Below are 10,261 nucleotides of genomic sequence, written 5' to 3' on the forward strand. Positions count from 1 at the left end.
GAAGGACCAGAACTGGATCTTAGGAGCTGGGCCTGGAGTTAAGAGGATTCAGAGAGCAGCTGGTGAGGGTAGTAGCCTGGTGATGGGCCTTGTCCAGGCTTTGGAGTTGCAGGGAAGATGGGACAGATGTGGCCACTCTGTGGCCTCGGGTAAGTCTGTTTCCCACTGAGCCTCAGCTGACCTGTCTGTAAAATGGGGTTCCTGACCCCTACTGTATGGGCTGTTGTGAGGAATCATAGTGAAGCCCCGGGCTTGCCTGCCACACAGGAGGCCCTTAGTAAAGGTGCGTTCTTATTAACAGACAGTAGCCCTGGCCGGTTTGGCTCAGCGGTTAGAGCGTCAGCTGCCAACCAGAGAGGCCCGGGTTCAGTTCCCACTAAGGGCACGTACCTTGGTTGCAGTTTGTCCCCGGCCCTGGTTGGTGTCATGTGGGTGGCAACCACTCGATGTGTCTCTCTCACGTCGATGATCCCCTCCCCCCCGCTCTATCTGAAGATAAATGCAAAAATGTCCTCAGGTGAGGATAAAATAAATAATAACAATAAAAAAGACAGTATGCACGGGGGTTATGTGCTCTTATTCTGCTTTGGGGATTTAGTCCCTGAGCCCCAGTTTCCTCCTCTGTGAAGTGGGGGAATAACAGAATCTTCCCTGGAGGATGGTTGTGAGGATTAAAGGGATGACACGTGAAAGGTGTTAGCGCATGGACAGGATGATGAGGGTGATGCTTTTTAGGCAGCAAAGCATGTGCTGGGGCCTCTGCCAGCGCGGGGAAACAGGCCAGGGCACGGGAGGGACGCGCAGCCAGGCTCTCTGGCCCACCCACTGCGAGAACTGGGTCTGGGCCTTCACGTGCCTTTTGGCCTTCAGCATCGCTCTCTGTGCAGTGGGGCAGTGGCCCTGGCTCTTCCACCTCCCAGGGGCTCTGAGAGGGTGGCCAGTGTCACAGGACTCAGGTTTGGAGGCAGCAGTATGTCGACGGACCTGCTGCTCCTGCTGTCCGCTCCCCGCCACCTCTCTGAGCCACTCATCAGGCCCTGGGAACCCAGGCCTGAAGTCCTGGACCTGGGCATGGGCGACTTTTCCTCACCCCCTTGTCATAACCCTTCTCCCGCAGGATGAGAAAGGAGCCTTCAACTTTGACCAGAAGACAGTGATCAACCCAGAGACAGGGGAGCAGGTGAGGTGGCCTCGGTGGAGCCCTGGTGCTGGAAGGGTGGGCACAGGTGGGTGGCACTGCCCCTAAGCCTGCTTCCTGGGCCTCCCCTCCCAGATTCAGAGCTGGTACCGGAGCGGGGAGACCTGGGACAGCAAGTTCAGCAACATTGCCTCCAGCTACGAAGAGTGCCGGGCCGAGAGCGTGGGCCTCTACCTCTGCCTCCACCCCCAAGTGCTGGAGTACGAGCAGCAGGCGTGGGGGCAGCCTCCTCTTTGGGCGGAGGGGGGCCAGCAGGGAGGGCAGGGCCCAGGCAGCTCGGATCCCGATCCCTCCTACCACCACCCTCTCCTTCCCCCAGGATCTTTGGTTTCGAGGGGGCTGATGCAGAAGATGTGATCTATGTGAACTGGCTCAACATGGTTCGGGCTGGGCTGCTCGCTCTGGAGTTCTACACCCCTGAGGCCTCCAGCTGGAGACAGGTGGAGCCCCAGGGAGCCCTCAGGAGTGGGGGAGCCTAAAGTGGGGGCCAGGATCAGGAATCTGGGTACAGGGATAGGACAACCTACAAGGTACATGAACTGGGTTTAATCTCAGACTCCACTACATATGGGGACAAGTCACATCACTATTTCAGGCCTCAGTGCCTCTGTCTGTGAAATGGGAGTAATAATCTCCCTGCCCACCTTTGAGGGCACATCAAATGAGATGTTTTTACTACAACTCCTAATAGAAGACTTGCATAGGATTTATTCTGTGCCAAGCACAGTTCTAAGCACTTTACATGAATTAACTCATTTATTCCCAGAACCAACCGTGGGACGTAGGTACTGTTGTTACTTTCACTTTAGAGATGAGCACATTGAGGCACAAAGAGAGTAAGTAACTTGCTGGTGAGTAGCAGAGCAGGACTCCAGTCCATCAGTCTGCCTCCAGAGCCATTAGGCTAGGCTGCCCAGTCATGAAATGTACTTTGGAGAAAGGGTAAGCAATGGAAATGTTTTAGAAAGACAAGTAAGCATGCTTTAAGGAGGCCATATTATATCATCAAAAGAACACACATTTTAGAGTCAGGAAACTTGAGTCTGAGTGAGTCCTTGCTCTCTTTTAGGAGCTGTGTGACCCTGAACAAGTCACTTTACCTCTCTGGGCCTCTGTTTTGTCATCTGTAAACTGGGAATAATGATACTCTCTTTGTCCCTCAGTTGAATGCAAACAAAATTGTGGAGGAGAAAGTGCTTGGGGTCCTCATTGCAAGGCTACTTGGGAATAGATGCTGTCATGAGGGCAGAACTTGCAGCAACAGAGAGCACGTGGGTGGCAAGGGGTGCACAGGTTCTGCCTGGAAGTGGCCTCCTTGTCCTCCAGGGCAGCCTGCCCTCCCCATGAGCAGAGGAAAGAGGGGACATTGGAAAGAAGAGGAATAGGCAGAAAAGAAGAGAATGAACAGTAAGAATCATTGACAATTAATGAGCACATACTATCTGTCAGGCCTTGGACCAAACACTTAATATATCTTATCTCAGGACTGCAAGTGACTTTTTTCTCCCTGTCCCTTGCAGGCCCACATGCAGGCCCGCTTTGTGATCCTGAGGGTCTTGCTGGAGGCTGGTGAGGGACTCGTTACCGTCACTTCCACCACAGGCTCTGACGGACGCCCAGATGCCCGGGTCCGCCTTGACCGCAACAAAATCCGGTCAGTGGGCAAGCCCGCCCTGGAGCGGTTCCTACGGAAACTTCAGGTAAGTGGAGGCCTCTTCCCTTGAGACTGCTCTGGGCTCACCCTATTTCCCCACCCTCTAACACTGCCTCATAGCCTCTTGATTGATTTGTGGATTCATTCATTCTCTCTGCAAGGCTATCTACCAAGAGTTACTTACCAAGTGCCAGGCACTGAGAATATGCTGTAAGCAGTTTGTTGGGTTTTTTTTGGTACGTGCCCCTAGCAGAAACCGAACCCGGGACTCTCTGATCCGCAGGCTGACACTTCAACCAAAGCGGCCAGGGCTGTGAACAGTTTCTTATATTGCAGTGAGGGAAGGTAGACGACAGATGTGTAAACAATAAGTGAATAAGGTAATTTCAGGTCATGACAAGAGCTGTCAAGGCAATAAAACTGGGTGATGTGACAGCGAGTGAGATTGGAGGGGAAATTGAGATGCAGAGATGTGATAGAGAGATTGCAGAGCCACCTTAGCGTGGGTGATCAGGGAGGGCTTCTTGGAGGTGATGGCATTTGAGTGCCGAGAAGCTCTGTGAACAGAAGCAGAAAGCACAAAGGCTGGTCTAGGCCTAGAATGAGCTTGATGGGTTGAGGGGCAGAGGAGGCCGAGAGCTTGGTGAATGCAGGAGGAAAGGGCAGCCGTCAGCACAGCCCTGCCTTCCTCTCAGGAAGATGGGACACCTTTTGGGGTTCTGGTGCCAGTACTCACCAGCCTTGTAATTGGGACAACATACTTCTTGCTGGTCTCTACTTTTCTCATCTGTCCAATGGGTTTATCCTAGGAATGCAAGGTTTGCTTAACACTAGAAAATATATTTATGAAAGGCACCGTATTAACAGATTAAAGAAGAAAAACTATGATTGTCTCAATAGACTTAGAAAAATCTCTTGAAATTAATTTATATCCATTCAAAACTCTTAGAAGCCCTAGCTGGTTTGGCTCAGCGGTTAGAGCGTCGGCCTGTGGTTCAGAGAGACCCGGGTTTGGTTTCCACTAAGGGCATGTACCTCGGTTGCAGTTTGTCCCCGGCCCTGGTTGGGTCGTGTGGGTGGCGACCACTCGATGTGTCCCTTTCATGTCAATGTTTCTCTCTCTCTCTTCCTCTCTCTTCCTCCTGCTCTATCTGAACAAAGAATGGAAAAATGTCCTCCGGTGAGGATAAAAAAAACAAACAAAAAAACTCTTAGAAAAGTCAAAGTTAAGAAGAATTTTCGTAACTGATAAACAATGTCCCCATGCCCTGGCCGGTTTGGCTCAGCAGTTAACAGCGTTGGCCTGTGGTCCAGATAGACTTAGGTTCGGTTCCCACTAGGGGCGCATGCCTCGGTTGCAGTATGTCCTCAGCCCTGGTTGGGTCAGGGCCGTGGGGGAGGCAGCCATTTGATGTGTCCCTTTCACGTTGGTGTTTCTCTCTCTCTCTCTCTCTTCCTCTCTCTCCCTCCCACTCTATCTGAACAAAAAATGGAAAAATGTCCTCAGGTGAGGATAAAAAAAAAAAAAAAGAATGTCCCCCCAAAATGAAAAAAACAATAAATGTCATCTGTTGAAACACTAAAATTTCCCTTTAAAATAAAGAAGATAGAAATGCTCCCTCTTTCCACTTCTGATCAGCAGTGTACTGAAGGTCCTAGATTTCGGGAGGAAACCAGAAAAATAAATGAAAAGTTTAGGCGTTAGAAAGGAAAAAACAAAACTCATCATTTTGCAGATGGTAGGACTATATAGGCAAGCCAAAAATATCTACAGATAAATTGTTGAAATTAATAAAAGAGTTTATACCCAGCTGATGTGGCTCAGTGGTTGAGCTTTGACCCATGGACCAAGAGGTCGCTGGTTTGATTCTCGGTCAGGGCACATGCCCGTGTTATGGGCTCAATCCCCATTGAGGGTGTGCAGGAGGCAGCTCCTTGATGTTTCTGTCTCTCTCTCTGTCTCTCTCTCTCTCTCTCCCCCTTCCTCTTTCTCTAAAAATCAGTAAAAACATATTTAGCCCTGGCCGGTTTGGCTCAGAGCATTGGCCCAAGGACCAAGGAATTCAATTCTGGTTTGTCCCCGGCCCTGGTTGGGGTCATACAGGAGGCAACCGGTCAATGTGTCCCTCTCACATCAACGTTTCTCTCTGTCTCTCCCCTCCTCTCTCCTTTCCTCCCACTCTGTCTAAAGATAATAAATAAATAAAAACATATTTAAAAATAAATAAGTAAATAAATAAGTAAAGAGTTCAACAAGGTTGAATAAAGTCCCAAGAGGGTTTTTCATGGAACTTGACAAGCTGATTGTAAAATTTAGATGGAAGCATAGAGGATCATGAATAAGAGCTGAGACACTCCTGAAGCAACACAGGCTGGGAGACTTGCTCCCCCAGGTATCAAAATTTTTTCTAAGATTATTGGGTTCAGTGTTGCACTGGGACAGGAATAGATAAGCTGACCGGTGGAGCAGCACCAAGAACCAGGCATTGACTGTTTGGCATATGACAGATGTGGCATTGCAGATGACAGAAGAAAGGAAGGACCGTTTGGTAAGTGGCGCTCAGACGACTGGTTATCCTTATGGAGACGAATGGGATTTCTTCCTTATACCTTACACAAAATCAATCCCAGAGACATTAAAGGCTTAAATGTGAAAGGCAGAGTTTTTTTGTTTTTTGTTTTTTTTTTAATCCTCATCCGAGGACATTTTTCCATTTTTTGTACAGACAGAGTAGGAGGGAGAGAGAGGAAGAGAGAGAGAGGGAAACATCGATGTGAAAGGGACACATCGAGTGGCTGCCACCCGCACGACCAACCAGGGCCGGGGACAAACTGCAACCAAGGTACGTGCCCTTAGCGGGAACCGAACCCGGGTCTCTCTGGACCGCAGGCGGACGCTCTAACCGCTGAGCCAAACCGGCCAGGGCGAAAGGCAGAGTTTCAAACTGACCTCCCAAACATTTGAAGCACAAGCAATCAAGGAAAAGATTGTTCCCTTAACTACATCAGAAATAAATTTTGTTCATTACAAGTTACCATGTAGGAGGTGAGAAGATGAGTCAAACCAGGATAGGGTATTACCACATATACGTTAACAAAGGTTAGTATCTAAATACATTAAGGCCTTTTTTAAAAAAGTGAAGAAGACAATCCAACAGAAATATAAGCAGAATTCATGAACAGAAGAGGAAAATGAGAAGTCACCAACTTACGGGAAGAGGTTTGATCTTCCCGTAAGGGAAGCACAAGTTAAAGCACGTGAGATTTACACCCGTCAGCTTGTCAAACATGAAAACTGCCCGCAGCAGCTCAGCATTCGGAGCAATGACTGCCACCTGCTCCTCCGACTGCGTGAGTGCAACTTTGGAGAACATTCTGGGTGTTGCCTGTAAGGTTGCGCAGTCACCCGACCTCTGGACCATTGAGTCTCCTGTTAATCATACAAGGATGTCCCAGCAACGCTGGGTGGCAGAAGGCACAGGTTACCCATCAACAGTAGGAGAGGTTCACGTGTGTGTGTGTGTGTGGGGGGGGAGTTTTAATCCTCACCCGAGGACATTTTTGCATTTGTCTTCAGATAGAGCAGGAGGGAGAGAGGGAGAAAGAGAGAGAGATATCAATGTGAGAGAGACACATCAAGTGGTTGCCACCCACCAACCAGGGCCGGGGACAAACTGCAACCAAGGTACGTGCCCTTAGCAGGAACCGAACCTGGGACTCTCCGGTCCACAGGCCAACACTCTAACCACTGAGCCAAACCGGCCAGGGCATGTGTGTGTTTTTAAGTGGAATGCCATACAGCAGTATGAACTAGGGTTGCATGCATGACACAGGTGAATCTCAGCTGTAACTTGAATAGAAAAAGCAAATCACACCCCTGGCCAGTTTGGCTCAGCAGTTAGAGCATCGGCCTGCGGACCAGGGAGTCCCTGGTTCGATTCTGGCCAAGGGCATGTACCTTGGTTGTGGTTCGTCCCTGGTCCCGGTTGGGGTCATGCAGGTGGCAACCAATCAATGTGTCTCTCTCACATCGATGTTTCTCTCTCTCTCACTCTGTCTGAAAGATAAATGTAAAAATATCCTCGGGTGAGGATTTAAATAAAAAAGGCAAATCAATCACAGAACACAGCAAAATTTACAGAATGTATGATTGAGGGGAAAATGGAATAAAAGCACAGGATTGAGGGCTATTTCCCCAGCCAAGGTGCAGTCGTACTAACTCTTAAGCTGGGTGATGGTTGTATGTATGTTTTTATTGATTTTAGAGAGAGAGAAACATCAACATCGGGGATGGGGATGGAGCCCACAACCTGGGCATATGCCTAACTGGAACGGAACTGGCGATCTCTTGGTGCATGGGTCGATGCTCAGCCACTGAGCCACACCAGCCAGGTGTCTTACTCTTCCTAACATATACTAGATATTTTTATGGGTACTTACTACGTGCTAAGCACTTGATCTGCATTTCTTCCCATTCAAAACAGCAACACTAAGAGCAGATACAGTCCAGAGCTGGGCGCCATTGGCTGTGGCCCCGGCAGAACCCTGTGGACACAGGCTGGGTGCCAATCCAGGCACTGACTCCTTCTGCCTTCCCATAGGTGCTGAAGTCCACTGGGGATGTGGCCGGAGGCCGGGCCCTGTATGAGGGGTATGCGGCGGTCACTGATGCTCCCCCCGAGTACTTCCTCACCCTCAGGGACACGGTGCTGCTCCGCAAGGAGTCTCGGAAGCTCATCGTTCAGCCGAACACTCGCCTCGAAGGTAATGGATTCCTGAGCCCCCTTTGGCGAGGGCCTTGCAGCCCTAGGGAGTACAGAGGCCTGGAACTGACCAGGTGGTCGAGGAAGGCTACCTAGGGTGACATCTACCTCTCTCCCTGCCACAGTCCTCCCTATGCGAAACCTCAGGCCAAAACCTTGGCATCTGCCACCACTACCATCACCACCACCATATACATGGTTACGCTGGTTGTAAGATGGCAACAGAAGGTTTGAGAAAGGCCAGCAGAGCCAGGGCTAGTGGAACAGACAGACCCCACGAAGGCCAGGCATGGTACTGGAGAATCAGACCTCGCCCTGGGACCTAGCTGGCCAAGTGGAACCCAGGGAACAATGTGACTCAGCAGAGCCCAGGCAGAGATTAGCAGCCCCGTGGCCCCTCTCCCTTCTCCAGTGATGCTTCCATTCCCTGAAGCCCTGAGTCTCTCCAGTGCACTTGGATTTTTTTTTTATCCTCACCCGAGGACATTTTTCCATTTTTTTGTTCAGATAGAGTGGGAGGGAGAGAGAGAGAAACATCGATGCGAAAGGGACACATCGAGTGGTTGCCACCCACACGACCCAACCAGGGCTGGGGACAAACTGCAACCGAGGTATGTGCCCTTAGCAGGAACAGAACCAAGGTCTCTCTGGACCGCAGGCCGGCGCTCTAACTGCTGAGCCAAACCGGCCAGGGCGCACTTGGATCTTTTTAACTAGAAGCTCTTGGGGTCCCAGCACCTGCTGATTTACTTTCCCTCACGACTGTCTCCTGACATTTGGCCCACGAGGCACCTATGAAGAGGCAGTGCCAGTCCATGGTTAGAGCATGAGCTTCAGAATTGCTTCGTGACCTTGTCTCTGTCACGTGACTATTCTGGGCTTGGGTGTCTTCATTCATAAAGTTGTGTGTTGTGTGTTGACGCTATAGTGAACCTGAATTAAGTATTTCCTTCAAGTTCTAAGTGCTTCCCATGGACTAACCCTTTAAATCCTCACAATAATCCAATGAGATGGGTATTTTTTTTTTAATCCTCACCCGAGGACATTTTTGCATTTTTCTTCAGATAGAGCAGGAGGGAGAAAGGGAGGAAGAGAGAGAGAAACATGGAAGTGAGAGAGATACATCAAGTGGCTGCCACCCGCACGACCCCAACCGAGGCTGGGGACAAACTGCAACTGAGGTACATGCCCTTAGCAGGAACTGAACCCGGGACTCTAGTCCACAGGCCGACGCTCTAACCACTGAGCAAAACTGGCCAGGGCAAGATTGGTATTTTTATTACCCTATTTTCCAGATAAGGTAATTGAGGCACAGAGAGTAAATTACTCAAGGCTTACAGCTTTATACTGGAGGAGCCAAGAGTCAAATTAAAAGTGTTTCCTGTGGCCCTGGCCGGTTTGGCTCAGCGGTTAGAGCATTGGCCTGCGGTCTGGAGAGATCCGGGTTCGGTTCCTGCTAAGGGCATGTACCTCGGTTACAGTTTGTCCCCGGCCCTGGTTGGTTGTGCGGGTGGCAGCCACTCTATGTGTCTCTTTCACGTTGATGTTTCTCTCTCTCTCTCTCTCTCCCCCTCCCACTCTATCTGTACAAAAAAATGGAAAAATGTCCTCGGGTGAGGATAAAAAAAAAAAAAGTGTTTCCTGTGCCCTGGCCGGTTTGGCTCACAGTGGACAGAGATGAAGCAGTTGCTGGACTGTAAGCTCCTGGAGGCCAAGGACTGTGTCTGTTTCACCTCACATGGCACCTGGTGTAAATCTTTTATTAAGTGAATGAATGAATGCAGCAATTCATTAAATATTCCCCCTCTAATATTTCCTACCTCATGGGGTTTTTGTAAGGATGAAATTAGATAATAAACCTAAAACATTGGACACAATTTTTGGCACATGCTAAGAGCTCAGGAAGAACTAGCTGCTGGGATGATGATGATGGTAGTGATGATTCTGCTTCCCCATTAACACCTTTCCCTGCTGCTGTTTTCTCTCCATCTCCTCCCCAGGCTCAGAAGTGCAGCTTCTTGAGTACGAGTCCTCGGCTGCTGGCCTCATCCGATCCTTCTCCGAGCGCTTCCCAGAGGATGGGCCAGAGTTGGAGGAGGTTCTCACCCAGCTGGCCACAACTGATGCCCGGTTCTGGAAGGATCCCAGGGAGACCCCATCTGGCCAGGCTTGAAGCCGATTTGTACAGCCCCTCCCCCGACTCCATCAAAGCAAGGCTGCAAGTGGCCCCCTTCTTATATGTGCATTAGGGCTAGGGGAGGGGCAGGAGCTGGGCCTTGGTGCTACCTCAGCTGAGGGTGGTGACACTAACTCCTTCCATTTGTCAGCACTTTCCACTTTACCAAGTACTTTCCTGTGTTATCTCATTTGATCTGTGCTGCCCTCTGTGGAGTGGGCAAGGCAGGATGCCTTATCCTGCTTCCCAGAGGAGGAAATGGAAGTTCTGAGAACTGACCTGGCTAGAGCCTGCAGGACTCAAAACCTCTGCCTGTCCAGTGCTCTTCATGTATTACTTTTATAACCAGAAAAATAAATATTAGAGACAACCACCATCTTTACGGTTTAAATGATTTCTCCTTGTCGTCACCTCACTTCTCTTTTGCTCCTGGCAGGGGAGTGGGATCAAGGCCTGGGGAGGGGGCAGGA

General features: G+C 50.0%; 1 protein-coding gene across 2 annotated transcripts in view; it reads left to right on the plus strand.

The window, feature by feature from the left end:
* Positions 1-10,167, plus strand: part of DPP3 (dipeptidyl peptidase 3) — a 31,635-nt gene extending 21,468 nt beyond the window's left edge. For both annotated transcript variants that reach the window (XM_036258726.1, XM_036258725.1), the window contains exons 13-18: positions 1,118-1,180; positions 1,274-1,398; positions 1,518-1,638; positions 2,719-2,898; positions 7,454-7,616; positions 9,616-10,167. In XM_036258726.1, coding sequence (XP_036114619.1) covers positions 1,118-1,180; positions 1,274-1,398; positions 1,518-1,638; positions 2,719-2,898; positions 7,454-7,616; positions 9,616-9,788 — 825 coding nt within the window. In that variant the 3' untranslated portion in view covers positions 9,789-10,167. The remainder of the gene's footprint in view (positions 1-1,117; positions 1,181-1,273; positions 1,399-1,517; positions 1,639-2,718; positions 2,899-7,453; positions 7,617-9,615) is intronic.
* Positions 10,168-10,261: the final 94 nt, after the last annotated feature.

Source organism: Molossus molossus, unplaced genomic scaffold, assembly GCF_014108415.1.
Source record: "Molossus molossus isolate mMolMol1 unplaced genomic scaffold, mMolMol1.p scaffold_m16_p_13, whole genome shotgun sequence".
NCBI lineage: Eukaryota > Metazoa > Chordata > Mammalia > Chiroptera > Molossidae > Molossus > Molossus molossus.